The sequence below is a fragment of the Rhinatrema bivittatum genome, chromosome 1 (assembly GCF_901001135.1).
Source record: "Rhinatrema bivittatum chromosome 1, aRhiBiv1.1, whole genome shotgun sequence".
NCBI lineage: Eukaryota > Metazoa > Chordata > Amphibia > Gymnophiona > Rhinatrematidae > Rhinatrema > Rhinatrema bivittatum.
The window spans coordinates 87,511,896-87,528,179 of NC_042615.1; the positions used below are offsets into that span (position 1 = coordinate 87,511,896).

Here is a 16,284-nt window from a genome sequence, read left to right on the forward strand (position 1 = left end):
AAAATGAATGTACAGCTCACCCCATAATTTTAAAATATAAAAGTAAGGTGTTTATACTTTTAAATATCATAAATATACCAAATAGTTATTACAAATGTATCCAGTGCTAGACAATCTACAAGCTGTTGCAACCCACATATCTGAACAGGTCTGAGAATTTGCTAGTTGAAGATAAGAACCATAAACATGGTAGTTAAAAAAAAAAAAACAAAGTAGCTTTTATTGTCTGAAATTTGAGTCTTCCTCTAGTCAGCATTATCTAGATTAGAAAAAGAAGAAACTAATTTTCTAAGCTTCCTTAAATCTCATAGCACTGATCCCTCTTTCATACTGCCTTTAGGTCTCTAGGGGGAAAAAAAAACTATTAGCTTAACAGATCACAGTATTAACTAGCTGTAAATGTGGATAAGAACATAAGAAATTGCCATGCTGGGTCAGATCAAGGCTCCATCAAGCCCAGCATCCTGTTTCCAACTGAGGCCAAACCAGGCCACAAGAACCTGGCAAGTACCCAAACACTAAGAAGATCCCATGCTACTGATGCCAATAATAGCAGAGGCCATTCCCTAAGTCAACTTGATTAATAGCAGTTAATGGACTTCTCCTCCAAGAACTTAACCAAACCTTTTTTAAACCCAGCTACACTAACTGCACTAACCACATCCTCTGGCAACAAATTCCAGAGCTTTGTTGTGCATTGAGTGAAAAAGAATTTTCTACAATTAGTCTTAAATGTGCTACTTGCTAACTTCATGGAATGCCCCCTAGTCCTTCTATTATCCGAAAGTGTAAATAACCGATTAACATCTACTCATTCAAAACCTCTCATGATCTTAAAGACCTCTATCATATCCCCCCTCTGCCGTCTCTTCTCCAAGCTGAACAGCCCTAACCTCTTCAACCTTTCCTTATAGGGGAGCTGTTCCATCCGTTTTATCATTTTAATCGACCTTCTCTGTACCTCCTCCAGTGCAACTATATCTTTTTTGAGATGCAGAACTGTACACAGTACTCAAGGTATGGTCTCACCATGGTGCAATACAGAGGCATTATGACATTTTCAGTTTTATTAACCGTTCCCTTCCTAATAATTCCTAACACTCTGTTTGCTTGACTGCTGCAGCACACTGAGCAGACGATTTAATGGATATTTCATTAAATTTCATAACATGGAACAAGAGCATATTTTCAAACTGAAGAAAATTAACCACATGAAAAATGTCATTTTCACAAGAGAAAATAGTTCCATATCTCATATTCAAAAAGATAATTATACACATGGGCAATGAGGCTTATACTTAAGTCATATAGACTGCCTCTGTATAATCATCGGTCCTACATATATGTTAGCTTTTACTTTTTCACTCTCTCTTTTATTGGTTTGCACTAAAGAAGTTCATACAACTAGATGCACTGCAGATAGCATAAACTGAACTAAACAAATATCTTTTAATAACAAGAACCAGTTCTTAAATAAATATATCTACTTATTTTCATCCTACATTATTCAAAGATGGCTTCTTGTTTCTTGAAACCCTTTCTTTGGCATTCAAAAACATGGCAGGTGACATCCCCAACACCGGCCTAGTGTTTCAAAACAAAGTTCTTCATTGGGGTCAAGATCTTTTATCATGTATTCACCATCACAATATCTATGTCTTTTTTAAATCTCTTATATTAAATATAAACTGAGGCTAGGTTCCTCCGTCACTTGACTTGGTGTATACTGTCAGTAGCATATAGCAGTGATACGCATTTATTTGAAAATGGCATACATAGTGTCAACAGCATTGTCTGTGTTTCTTCTTATTATTTACACAATAGCATTATTTTTAAATACTAGGATTTTTAGCTTCTGAGCAGAATCGCTGTCCATCTGATTTTGAACCTGAACTTTTATTTTTATTTTCATGGAGTTTGGTAAACTAAAGATGTGCATGGATTGAAACAAGCTTTTTTGTTCTTTTGCATGCGAGTCTGTTTCTTGATGCAGTGTGCATTTTTCCAAACAGAGAACTGTTTCTTTCACAAGCTGCAGAAGATGGAAGAATATAAAGCAGCCAAGAAGCAAGACGGGTCCAGAGGCTGTGTTGTTGAAAGGCCCAACCAACAAGATGCAAGCAGGAGCAATGTGCTTGGCAGAGTTCCACACTGTACTCCTGGACCAAATATCTGTATATATTCTGTATTCTTAAAACTGGTGCTTATTTCATAATCTAGTCAAATACAGTAGACTTCATTGCTCGGGAATAAAGATTAACAAATGAAAACAAAAAATATATAAGATTAGACCTTTTAATTGGATTATCTTAATACGTTTCTCGACTTATCTTTCAGTAGTTAATACTATCTTCCTTGTATATTTTTTGTTTTTATATTAAATTTTATTTCTGTGCATTCAAGTGGACTAACACGGCAGTCATTATTTTATGGTTTTTAACATTTTTATCTTCGTACTTTGCATCTAGCAGATTTGCAGCAGCTTGAATTGATTGGCAAAGACATAAAACATCACATTAAATAGAAAAAAAGTATGACACATTGAAAGGTGAACATTTCTGAAAGTAAGATAACCCCCTTTTACTATCTCACAATCAGAGTACTTAAAAGGAATTTCATAACTACACAAGAACACAAAATATTTGAAATTAAGATGGTCAAACATTTTGTTAAACAAACACTACAGGATTTAACAGGTACACTGACTTTCTTATTCACTATCAGATACATGCCCTTTAAACTTAAAGTTTTACAGTCACCCACTGCAGTTAAAAACACTTTTGTCAAACCCCTTTTCCCCTCTCCCATTTCTCTTTACTGACCTATAATATCATTTTCAGACCACCTATAGTCCAGCTGTGCTATTTAAACCCAGTGTAATGATACTGTTTTTTCACTGACTTGATGGAAGAGGAAGCTTAACTCTCAAGAGCTTATGTATTAAGTACAATTAAAAAAAAGTGTTACCTACAACTTATATTAACACCAGAAGTGCTCAGAATTAGGACTGTAATTATCTAATATATATATATTTTTTTATTTCCTTACATTTTCGTACAACATAGTTATTAACAAGCATTTTGAGAGAGTAATGGGCAGCTACTGATATTTAAAACCATGTCTTGAAAAGCATTTCACATATCATTCTAATGGAAAATATCTTTAAAAAAAAAGTTTTTTCAATTTTTCAAACATTTCCAATTTTTCTACTTAGAGTCTCTAGAAAAAAACTGGTTTTCTGAAATTTTCCATTTCACATCTCTAATCATGTCTAATTATTCTTTTACATTGGTCTTGAGATATTTTCTGTTTAAACAGAGAAGAATTTTTCACAGTATCACCTTGTATTAAAAGCTCTCTTTGTGATGCAGTATCAGATTTGCATCACATTACTAACAATGCAAATGTCCTCCCTTACAGTAGGTTCTGCTAAGAGAAAGAGAGCAGGTCTTTCACACAACAGAGGGTCACGGGTGTCAGTGGGAAGAATGGTCCAGGTAGAAGGCCAGGGCCCTCTTACAATCCAGTGTGTGCAATGCCCTCTCTCCTGGGCTGGGGAAAGAAGGTAGATAGGAAAACAGACTGGTTAAGATGGAAGACTGTAACCACCTTTGGCAGGAACGTAGGGTGTGTGAGCAGAACCACCCTGTCATAAGAACATAGACTTAGTTTTTGGGTACTTGCCATGTTCTTATGGCCTGGATTGGCCACTGTTGGAAACAGGATGCTGGGCTTCATGGACCCTTGGTCTGACCCAGTATGGCATGTTCTTATGACAGGGTGGTTCTGCTCACACACCCTACGTTCCTGCCAAAGGTGGTTACAGTCTTCCATCTTAACCAGTCTGTTTTCCTATCTACCTTCTTTCCCCAGCCCAGGAGAGAGGGCACTGCACACACTGGATTGTAAGAGGGCCACAGAGGCATTCACGGAGCGGGATGCCAGTGGCCAGTGGTTGGTGTTCCGCCTTCACGGAGGGCTGCCATCTCCAAAAAAAACTAAAACAAGAAACAAACAAACAAAGCAGGGATGGGTAGGAGTATGGGGCAGGGGTGCGGCCTGCTTGTTGCGGCGGTTGCTACCCCTGTTTGAGCTGGATGTTCACTGGGATGCGGATACAGCGCTGCTCTCTGCATGGAGGAGGGGTGGAAGGGAGTTGGGGCCGGAGGGTGCTGGAAGCCAATAGGGAGGGGTGGGAGGGAGAAAAAGGGTGGGGAAAAAAATAAATAAAGAAATAAATGGATGAACTGCGTGGCTTGCTGGGCAGACTGGATGGGCCGTTTGGTCTTCTTCTGCCGTCATTTCTATGTTTCTATGTTTCTATATTCCATGTTACTGTTGCTAGTAATAGCAGTGGCTATTTTCTAAGTCAACTTAATTAATAGCAGGTAATGGACTTCTCTTCCAAGAAATTATCCAATCCTTTTTTAAACACAGCTATACTAACTGCACTAACCACATCCTCTGGCAACAAATTCCAGAGTTTAATTGTGCGTTGAGTAAAAAAGAACTTTCTCCGATTAGTTTTAAATGTGCCCCATGCTAACTTCATGGCGTGCCCCCTAGTCTTTCTATTATCTGAAAGAGCAAATAACCGATTCACATCTACCCATTCTAGACCTCTCATGATTTTAAACACCTCTATCATATCCCCCCCCCCCTCAGCCGTCTCTTCTCCAAGCTGAAAAGTTCTAACCTCTCTAGGCTTTCCTCATAGGGGAGCTGTTCCATTCCCCTTATTTTGGTAGCCTCTCTGTACCTTCTCCATCGCGATTATATCTTTTTTGAGATGCGGCGACCAGAATTGTACACAGTATTCAAGGTGCAGTCACACCATGGAGCGATACAGAGGCATTATGACATTTTCCGTTTTATTCACCATTCCCTTTCTAATAATTCCCAACATTCTGTTTGCTTTTTTGACTGCCGCAGCACACTGAACCAATGATTTCAATGTGTTATCCACTATGAACCCTAGATCTCTTTCTTGGGTTGTAGCACCTAATATGGAACCTAACATTGTGTAACTATAGCATGGGTTATTTTTCCCTATATGCATCACCTTGCATTTATCCACATTAAATTTCATCTGCCATTTTGATGCCCAATTTTCCAGTCTTGCAAGGTCTTCCTGCAATTTATCACAATATGCTTGCGATTTAACTACTCTGAACAATTTTGTATCATCTGCAAATTTGATTATCTCACTCGTCGTATTTCTTTCCAGATCATTTATAAATATATTGAAAAGTAAGGGTCCCAAATACAGATCCTTGAGGCACTCCACTGCCCACTCCCTTCCACTGAGAAAATTGTCCATTTAATCCTACTCTCTGTTTACTGTCTTTTAGCCAGTTTGCAATCCACGAAAGGACATCACCACCTATCCCATGAATTTTACTTTTCCTAGAAGCCTCTCATGAGGAACTTTGTCAAACGCCTTCTGAAAATGCAAGTATACTATATCTACCGGTTCATCTTTATCCACATGTTTATTAACTCCTTCAAAAAAGTGAAACAGATTTGTGAGGCAAGACTTGCCTTGGGTAACGCCATGCTGACTTTGTTCCATTAAACAATGTCTTTCTATATGTTCTGTTATTTTGATGTTAGAACACTTTCCACTATTTTTCCTGGCACTGAAGTCAGGCTAACCGGTCTGTAGTTTCCCGGATCGCCCCTGGAGCCCTTTTTAAATATTGGGGTTACATTAGCTATCCTCCAGTCTTCAGGTACAATGGATGATTTTAATGATAGGTTACAAATTTTACTAATAGGTCTGAAATTTCATTTTTTAGTTCTTTCAGAACTCTGGGGTGTATACCATCCGGTCCAGGTGATTTACTACTCTTCAGTTTCTCAATCAGGTCTACACATCTTCTAGGATCACCATGATTTGATTCAGTCCATCTGAATCAATGAAAACCTCTGATACGGGTATCTCCCCAACATCCTCTTCAGTAAACAACGAAGCAAAGAAATCATTTAATCTTTCCGCAATGGCCTTATCTTCTCTAAATGCCCCTTTAACCCCTTGATCATCTAACGGTCCAAGAGACTCCCTCACAGGCTTTCTGCTTCGGATATATTTTAAAAAGATTTTACTGTGAGTTTTTGCCTCTACGGCCAACTTCTTTTCAAATTCTCTCTTAGCCTGTCTTATCAATGACTTACATTTAACTTGCCAATGTTTATGATTTATCCTATTTTCTTCTGTTGGATCCTTCTTCCAATTTTTGAATGAAGATCTTTTGGCTAAAATAGCTTCTTTCACCTCCCTTTTTAACCATGCCGGTAATCGTTTTGCCTTCTTTCCACCTTTTTTAATGTGTGGAATACATCTGGACTGTGCTTCTAGAATGGTATTTTTTAACAATGACCACGCCTCTTGGACATTTTTTACTTTTGTAGCTGCTCCTGTTTTTTTCTAACAATTTTTCTCATTTTATCAAAGTTTCCCTTTTGAAAGTTTAGCATGAGAGCCGTGGATTTGCATACTGTTCCTCTTCCAGTCATTAATTCAAATTTGACCATATTATGATCACTATTGCCAAGCGGCCCCACCACAGTTACCTCTCTCACCAAGTCCTGTGCTCCACTGAGAATTAGATCTAAAATTGCTCCCTCTCTCGTCGGTTCCTGAACCAATTGCACCATAAAGCTATCATTTATTCCATCCAGGAATGTTATCTCTCTAGCATGTCCCAATGATACATTTACCCAGTCAATATTGGGGTAACTGAAGTCTCCCATTATTACCGCACTACCAATTTGGTTGGCTTCCCTAATTTCTCTTAGCATTTCACTGTCCGTCTCACCATCTTGACCAGGTGGACAGTAGTATACTCCTATCACTATAGTCTTCCCTGACACACAAGGGATTTCTACCCATAAAGATTCAATTTTGCATTTTGTCTCGTGCGGGCCATGATCCCAGTGCCCATGCCCCAAGAAAATATGAGCTGGCAAAACAGCAGTCAAGAATATGGCCTGCTTCACTGAAGATTTTTTTTCTTTTATGTACACTGATTTGATATTTATGAAAGTCTTTTTTTTTTTAAATAAAATTGCCATTGCCACTTGAACATTTGTTGCCTCACACTTGAAAGGAACTATAATGAAGACAGGAAGAATGCCAGGAAAAAAAAAAGCAACAGACATATATAAAGCAAATTTCAGTAATCAATGGTATCAAACACAGCAGATAAGTCTAATAATAAAAGGTATTTATAAACAGAAGGCTGAATGGCAGAAATTAGAGTGTAGCAATGAAATGGTGCCTACATAAGAACATAACATAAGAAAATGCCATACTGGGTCAGACCAAGGGTCCATCAAGCCCAGCATCCTGTTTCCAACAGTGGCCAATCCAGGCCATAAGAACCTGGCAAGTACCCAAAAACTAAGTCTATTCCATGTTACCATTGCTAATGGCAGTGGCTATTCTCTAAGTGAACTTGATAGCAGGTAATGGACTTCTCCAATCCTTTTTTAAAACACAGCTATACTAACTGCACTAACCACATCCTCTGCCAACAAATTCCAGAATTTAATTGTGCGTTGAGTAAAAAAGAACTTTCTCCGATTATTTTTAAATGTGCCACATGCTAACTTCATGGAGTGCCCCCTGGTCTATTATCCAAAAGAGTAAATAACTGAATCACATCTACCCGTTCTAGACCTCTCATGATTTTAAACATCTCTATCATATCCCCCCTTAGCCGTCTCTTCTCCAAGCTGAAAAGTCCTAACCTCTTTAGTCTTTCCTCATAGGTGAGCTGTTCCATTCCCCTTATCATTTTGGTAGCCCTTCTCTGTACCTTCTCCATCGCAATTATATCTTTTTTTGAGATGCGGCGACCAGAATTGTACACAGTATTCAAGGTACGGTCTCACCATGGAGTGATACAGAGGTATTATGATATTTTCCGTTTTATTCACCATTCCCTTTCTAATAATTCCCAACATTGTTTGCTTTTTTGGCTGCCACAGCACAATGAACTGATGATTTCAATGTGTTATCCGCTATGACGCCTAGATCTCTTTCTTGGGTTGTAGCACCTAATATGGAACCCAACGGTGTGTAATTATAGCATAGGTTATTTTTCCCTATATGCATCACCTTGCACTTATCCCAAAACTGAAATAGATACTGTGAGTGAATGAAAGATAGGTGGGAGGACAGCTGTTAATAAGCAATACATTTGAGAATTTCATAGTACTGGAAAGTGCTGCATACCTTTAAACTGTCTTGGGGTTTTCATGATTTCCAGAGCGATGTTCTACTGTCCCAACAAACTAAATTATTTATTTATTTATTTATTATTTTTAAATACCGATGTTCCTGTAAAGAATACATATCGCACCGGTTTATCAAACAGAATCCCTGCTCTTGGCCTATCTATAGTTCTGATAGCCCTAACTTTCTACTACAGTTCGTCCACAATTGGTCATTCGAGACGCGGTGCTCCTTCTAACAAACAGCAATTATGTATACTTTTCAAATGGATTCATGACTGTACTGCCAGCTGCTAGTCAGCATGCCTTACTACACCAGTTGGCATTGTAAGGGTTCAGCTCATCTCTTGCACCTTCTGAGATTTCTGAACACTAAAATCAGGAAGCTTGAACATATAATGCCAATGAAGGCTGGATGTGCTGTCGCCGCAGATAAGTGATCAGTATGTAGAAAGGAGAAGACAATGGGATGTGTGTCTTAGTCATTTAGCTGCTGCAGGAGAATGGCCTCGGAGTTTGTTGCCTCTAAGCTGCATGACAAAAGGGATGCCTGTAACAGGATGTACTTAGTTTAATTTTAGTTTTGTTTATTGATTTGTTATTTGCCTCTACAAAAAGATCAAAGTGAGATACAACAGAACATTCATAAAAGCGACATATTTAAGCAATCAATAAAACATGACAAAGATAAACAGAAAAGATAAAACTAAAGACAGTAATAGTACACAACGTACTTATGGATTGAGAAATACATTACTGGGACATAGATCTATACATTGCTTTTCTAGAGGCATCAAAATAAACGCACTACATATTGGAAAAGCTTAGAACTGAGGGGAAATTAACTACCAATACCAAAAGACTCCTGATAAAAGTAGGTCTTTAATGCTTTTTTGAAAGATGATATATCTGGTAATAAGCGAAGGAACTACGTTGGATGCAGGGTTAGAGAGCAATCTCAGCTTTCTCAAATTTTTGCTAATTCAGATTTTGAGAGCAATTCCCTCATTTAGAATGTAGAAAGTTAAGAGGAAAGATGAGATGGGATAACTGTTAGAAAGCAAGTGGTCAACTAAAATAGACTTTTTAAGAATAGGGGGCAAGTATAGGAGACAGGTCTTAGCTCTCAACCATATAGACTATTGCGGAGCTTTATTAGTGAAAATACATATTAAGCTGACCACAAGGTTTTACAGCTGATTCAGCCAACTGCAGCATGACTATTGTTCGACCTATCTAAATACGATCATGTGACATCTCTTGCAACAGTTACACTGGCATCCACTGTAATGGAGAACGAAAATCAGATTACTATTGTGTTCTTCGGCCTAAGCTTATTTGGTGCTTCCCTGTCAGGTCACTGTGCTCTTCAGGAACTAGGCTATTAAGGGTTCCCAAAATAAAACAATACAGATCTACTCAGGTGCAAGCAAGGGCAATGCCAGTTGTAATTCACACCATGTGGAATCAACTACCAATATATTTAAGAGAATAATTAGACTTAAAACATTTTAAATGACAATGTAAAGTATTGTTTTATAAGGAAGCCTTTACTAATGCTTGATATTTAAGTTGATATTTTATTGATTATTTGTCTATACTATCATGTAAGATGTTAATGTTTATATGTGTAGTTGTGAATGTTTGTATATACTGTCCTGGATGGAGCTTTCATGGAAGTGGTGGTATACAAGATTTTTAAATAAAGAGCTGGTAGGTGCTACTAGAGAATGAAGAAATAATGACAGGGGTTAAGAAAGGAAGAGAGTGATGAGAAAAGTGGTGCAGGCATATGGTCCAAAGAACAGGCTCTGAAAAGAAGACATTGACATGGATATCTAAAAAAATGTAGGAAACAAAGTTTAATATTTTAATGTACAATGTCTATGTATTTTTAAAGAATTGTTCTGGGAAGGGGTGTTTGTGTGAATTTTTTCCCTGAACAACTTAAAGTGTTCATAGATTCCCACAAAAGGATGCTCCTAGCCTCTTCTCCACTAGTAAGCCCTATAACCCAGGAATAAGGTAAAAGGGTGGATAGCATGTTATGCATTTTCCTTAAATGGTAGCTTAATGTATTGCTCTTCATTTGTTTTATCTCCTTCCCCTGTCTCACAGTACTTGTGGTCTATGATATAATGGTTTCCAGGATGGAATTTATTATACTAAATGTTAAAATAGTTTCTTTGTTTCTGTACAAAGTTTTTGGCTTTGTAAGTATTGAGAAAAGTCAATAAAAATATAATTAAAAAAAAATCTCGACCAGGGCAGTGGAGGGGAAGGAGGTGATCTATGAGCCTGAAAGTTAATTGGGAGAGGAGGGTAGGGGAACGTAAGATTGATGGTTCATCTAGGATGCCTAATACCCTTGCACCAGCCCTGCTCTGAAGTAATGACTGAAAATTCTTAGGAGCTTCATGTTATGGGATGTAGCATGCAGATTCAATGACGAGCTTAACCCAGTGAGAGCACATCATCTCAAATACTTCACACTTAAGTTTTCATTTCCCTGGTCTCAACATCTTAATTAGTCTGCTCTTGCATTCAGTCATTCCACGCTATGAATAACGGACAAGTTGGACAACTAATTCTTGACCAATTTCAATACTCGAAATGTCTCTTAAATCCTTTATGTCTCCTATCTTGTTTAGGAAACTTGTTGTCAAACTGTCTAATCTTATTCTCACATTTACCCTGAATCAGGCCTTCAAAAACTGTCAAAACGAGAAAAAACAGCTCCGATTTCCAAGACATTAATGTGTAGGAAGACCAGACTACGTGTATACAGTAGTGCAAGAAGATAACTTCCCATTTCTGAAGACATACATCTATAGTGATCTTGAAGTATGGGATATTCAAGTCTCCTGCCTTTGTCCAGATTCATTTTACACATCCACTAATGTAAGAACACACTTACATCAGAGGGCAACGTTAACTAAAAATTTAACAGAGCAATGGTGCAAGCTGTTTGCATAATCAGTCAATACTGTGGCATTCTCAAGTGAAAACCAGCCCATGATATCATGGGTTCAGATCATGAATTCAGGTTATAAAGACAGGTTCCTGCTGACACCAGTCTGTTGACTTGCTGTCTCTACAATAGAAATAAAATAATCAATTTTCTCCAGAAGCCTGACCAGGCCCAAACTTACAAAGAATTTACTCCTAAATAAGAGATCTAAAGAGCAACTCTTCCAATAATATGGTTGGATTATCAACTGGAACAAGGAAATAAGCACTCTCTCATTCTGGATATCACTTGGCCCAAAATAAAATCACATCCTACAATCTGAGGTTTGCAAAGCAAGCCTATGGGGTGAGGCATGACCACTGTTTTAGAAGGGCTGCCTGCCCACAGGAAAAAAAATAAAGATACGCTGATGACACTTGCTATGAGATTATGTAATTCGGTTAACATGTAAGTCCACATGCACTAGTAGTTTTCTGGTCCAATTGCCTGAACAGTCCCTTCAAGTCTAATAGTGGGATGAACACTACTTAAATTATTTGTATCCACAAAATGACTGGAATAAATATTGGCAAACCATTCTGTCGAAGGCAGAAAAACTATGCCTCGTATACTAAGAAGCTGAAACACTGTCTGTCAAAACCGTTGCAAATGATGTTTGCCTAGAACCTAATAACAAAGCTTTTTGGTAATCTTTGAACTTCTATTACATAATCATTTCAAATTATATACAGAAACCATAGATCTGAAATGGGGTGTGTGATCAGTTGAGATGGAATCTCTGAAGACTCCCTACTATATATATTTCCTGAGGAACTGTTTTCTAGACCTCAGAACTTGACCTGCTGACTAGCCCTCTACTAAGAATCTTCTCTTCACTTAGAAATGCTACCGGTGAATGGCCTAGAAAAATCAAATTCGACTTCTCTGTGGAAAAATAAAATTCTATCACCTCGTGAATTCTCCTCCTAATAGGCAAAAAGAAAACTGCTCTGAAGAAACAATAGTTTCAAAGCCTGTGAATATGAACGCTTAGGTCCTCGAGGCAAAGGCTTCCTTCCTGACTACTACCTCCAACAATTATTTTAAGTCGATATCTGAATAATTTATTACAAATGAGTCTCTGAGGCGGCATCTATAAGCCAACTCTTGAGTCATAAGCTTCTACTAGTTCTACTCCAGGTCATAACCTTTACTAAGCATGCAATCCAGGCAGTCTCACATCCCAGAGTACTCAAAAGTTGCCAGGTATAAACAGAAACAATGCACTTTAAAAAGTGGTACATTCCTAAATGATCCCTGGTGGATAGATAGGGGGAGGCAGATGGTCTAACTTCTTGGTAATAACGTTACCTGTGTTGTCATCAACTCCTTGGTTGGACTAGGAGCTAAGCACTGGTAATCCACATGAGGATTAGCCATCAACAGAAAATCTATTTTCAAGGCTCCTAGCTCTTTTACTCTTATTTGCTAGCTTTCATCTCCGTTAATCCAAAATGGCACCTGCGGAACCTCTTCATCAAATGGTCTGCCTCTCCAAAATGATGCTGTAGAGGGGTTCCATGCAAGCTGCTGCCAGAAAGAATGTGTAGAAGAATGTTTCAGGCAATTGCTAACATCACTTTTTCTCTCTTTTTAATTCTGGGTATTTACTGCCTCTGCACTACACATTTTGACTCACAGATAACTAATTTATGATTAAAATGTTACATGTACATAAGAAACACAATTATGCAGAGCAAAAGAAAAATACTGGTTAAAAACATTCATGGCATGCTAATAATTAAATATCATAAGCAAGTAACTATCACAGAAACTGTAAAACTGTAAAATACAATATTAAGAAATGCTCCAGTCTACCTTGCTGTCTTTGTCCAATTTTCCAGCCGTAGAATTCCCAATTGATAAAACTGTTTCAGGAGAAGAAGAGGCTCCAGAATGGCCAGAGATAGTTCTCCAACTTGCATCTCCATCTAAAGACGTTGCAGCAAGGCTGGAGCAATTTATAGGAGCTGTTGCACAAGCTGATGGTAAATTGGATCGGTTGATATTCACAGAAGCTGTCATATAAGCAGTGGATGTGGAGAGCTGTGATGGGCCAGAATGGTGGGGGAGAACAGCTGTGGAAGGTATAAGACATGCTGCATTCTGAGCCTGGATAGGAGTCACTGCTGCTGTAGGTCGCTCTTGGCTGTGTACGGATGCTAGATCACACACAAAAAAAAACAAAACAGAATTGGAATAAAAATACAATTTTACTGCCAATATATTTTTCAAAAGAAAATTAAAACCATCTTACTAAACACTTCTAGGGATGCTGCAGAAATATGATTTTATCCCAAAAAATAAACTGAAATATAATTTTAGAGAGCCAGTCACAGTTACCAAGTGCACAGCTGTCACGTTCTATCTCAGACTGCTCAGGAGTAGACTGGGGGTTCTGAGAATGAAAATTGGTTAAGTAAGCTGATGCTCCCCCCTCTTAGAATTTATCAGGTGCTCAAATACTCTCAGGAAATGTTTTCTGATCTTGGTTCTGTAGTTCATCAGATTTTGTATTACCTATTTTAGCACTGGAAGCACTTTGGTTAATAGTTCTATAGCAATTTCAATGAAAATACCAACAAATTCACCTTGTTCTCACCGTCTCACAGAACTGTTTGAACAACTATAGTGCATGCATGTATAATATTTATTTATAAGTAGCCTGAAAAGTGGAAAGTTTGTTAAGAGTGTCCTTTGATTCTACTTTTCATATTATTACCTTTTTCAGATATTCTCTTTAATGTTTTATTTATAACAAGATTTTCAACATTCAAGAGGAAAATCTGACTAGAAAATAATCCTGAAGAGTATACGTAATGATCAAAGGAAATAAAGAAAACCCAAGAAAAGATTACAGAAGCAATTTTGAAAATCAAGCCCACAATTATATATGGGGAAGGAAAAAAAAAAAAAGGTAATAAAAATAATATAAATCAATCACAGCTGCACAGGAAAACATCATCAATACTCAACCCTCACCTAGAGTCAGATACACTAAATCCACCATCATATGTATTCTCAATAAATCTCTGGAGTCCTAAGCAGTCCCCTCATAATTAATTATTTAGCTGGACTCTTTAAAAGAAACTGGAACCTATGTTGTTCAAACATTGCTTCCTCTTGGGTCCATATACACAGGTCCAGATGTATCCTCACTTTTGCATAAAAAGATACATTTTTACTCTGAAAAAAAGTGTAAGGAGCCTACTCTCTATCAGGCTGCAAGACAAATGTAACAAGAAGAGTACTTCTACTTGTAATTCCTGTGAGGATTCTAGTATGCCAGATACATTCAGTTTGTCCATGACCAAGCTATTGTTTATCTGGGCCTCCTCCACCCTCACCTGTTTTCTTCTTACCGATAGGCTAATAAACAACCTAGGATAACAGTGGGAAGACCTCTGCTAGATATTTCAAAACTTAAATCATTTTTCAACATATCAATAGAAGACTTAGGTAAATTAATATAGCACAAATTTTGTCTCCTGGAGATATTCTCTTGAACCTTGATTTTATTATGTAGTGCCCAATTATCTTGAATAAATGTAGTATTGACTGTCTAAAAAGTAGACATATTCTTCTCATATTTTTTCAGTCCTTCATTGTGTTTAAGCAATAGCTTATCATGCTCAGTTAATTTAGTAGAGGCTGCCTTGGAACAGTCACACAACTAAGAAATGCAGCCCATGAGTGAAGCTTCCATGCAGGAGCTCAAACCTTGCCCAGTGAGACCTCACAAGGGGCCTTCGGTAAAAAGGCAAGTTCAAACTTACTAGGAACCAGGATGAGCCTGCAATTGAAAGAAATTTCTTCTGGTGTGGTAGCAAAAACTTCATCTTCCACTCGTCTCAGATTTTCTCTTCCATCTAGCTCAGACAGACTATTGCTGAAGATCATCTGCAGCTTTAGACATACATACTTTTGCTGCCCTTCACACTTCCTGGCAACACTGATCCTGGACCTGTGTCATCAACCTGCACCAGTTATCTTGGGGCGTGACAACATCCATGGGATTGAAGAGGGGAAAATCACCATTGAAGCTTAAGGAAACCTTGGGTATTTCTGAATTCTCCATGTCAAGCTCACTACCAACCAACATTGTCTGGAAGGCAAAAGAATCAATAGGACTGTCCACAGAGGAAGAGGCAACTGGGTGAGGGAAGAGGCAACTGGGTGAGACTGCTGTTTCTTTCTCCTTCCTCTTGACCATGATAGCACTAAGTCTTCAGTCCAAACTTATCTCACACAGCACTCCCAAATGCAGTGTCTACCTGGCAGCCATCTTGACTTCTTCCCCTGTAGATATTCTCAGAATGCCAATTGCACTGCTTACTTGAAATTGATTCTCAAATATCTAGATTTTCTAGAAATGTTAAGATTTCAGGGAGACTGAAAAATACATATAGAAAATATATTGTGCTCTTTAATTGAAGCTTATAGCATGTAAAAAAAAATGGGGAAAATAACTGGAATACTACAGATATGCTGAATTTTCCTCCTTAGTCACATTCCCTCATTTTGGATAAAAGATGACCATTTAACAAAGTGGACTCTTAGAAAGCTTATGCCTCAATAAATTAGTTACTCTATATAAAGTGCCATCAGCCTTCTAATTTTCTTTTGCCATTCCATCTGTTTAGTAACACACTTGAGTAGGGGATTAAGGCATAAAACTATAAGAGGTGTCTTCTACCCAAAATCTCCCTCACAGTTTTATGAGTTGATGGCTATATCAGAAAGTCACAAAAACACATTTCATATGTGTAACACAGCATGAGCGGTCTTTGGCTGCCAGAGGACAGAGTAGATTGGACTCTGGCTATTCTTCTACAGACTTATTATTTACAGGCAAAAATCAAACAAACAGCAGCCTGCTTACCTCAGCAGTGCTGAAAACAAAAATGCAGTAGCCTTCATATAAGTAGCTTTGGCAAAACCCCTACTTCCTCCTCATGTCTGGGCACCTCCCTTTCCCTCTGGGCCCTGGTGTCTTATCCCTCTCCCCTTGAAATGCCCTGCACTAGAATTTCCTT

At 38.0% G+C, this 16,284-nt stretch overlaps 1 protein-coding gene across 1 annotated transcript in view; it reads right to left on the reverse strand.

The window, feature by feature from the left end:
• Nucleotides 1-16,284, reverse strand: part of SH3RF1 (SH3 domain containing ring finger 1) — a 321,835-nt gene that overhangs the window by 31,134 nt on the left and 274,417 nt on the right. Inside the window, exon 10 of the mRNA XM_029573678.1 lies at nt 13,067-13,410. Within this exon, the coding sequence (XP_029429538.1) occupies nt 13,067-13,410 (344 nt within the window). The remainder of the gene's footprint in view (nt 1-13,066; nt 13,411-16,284) is intronic.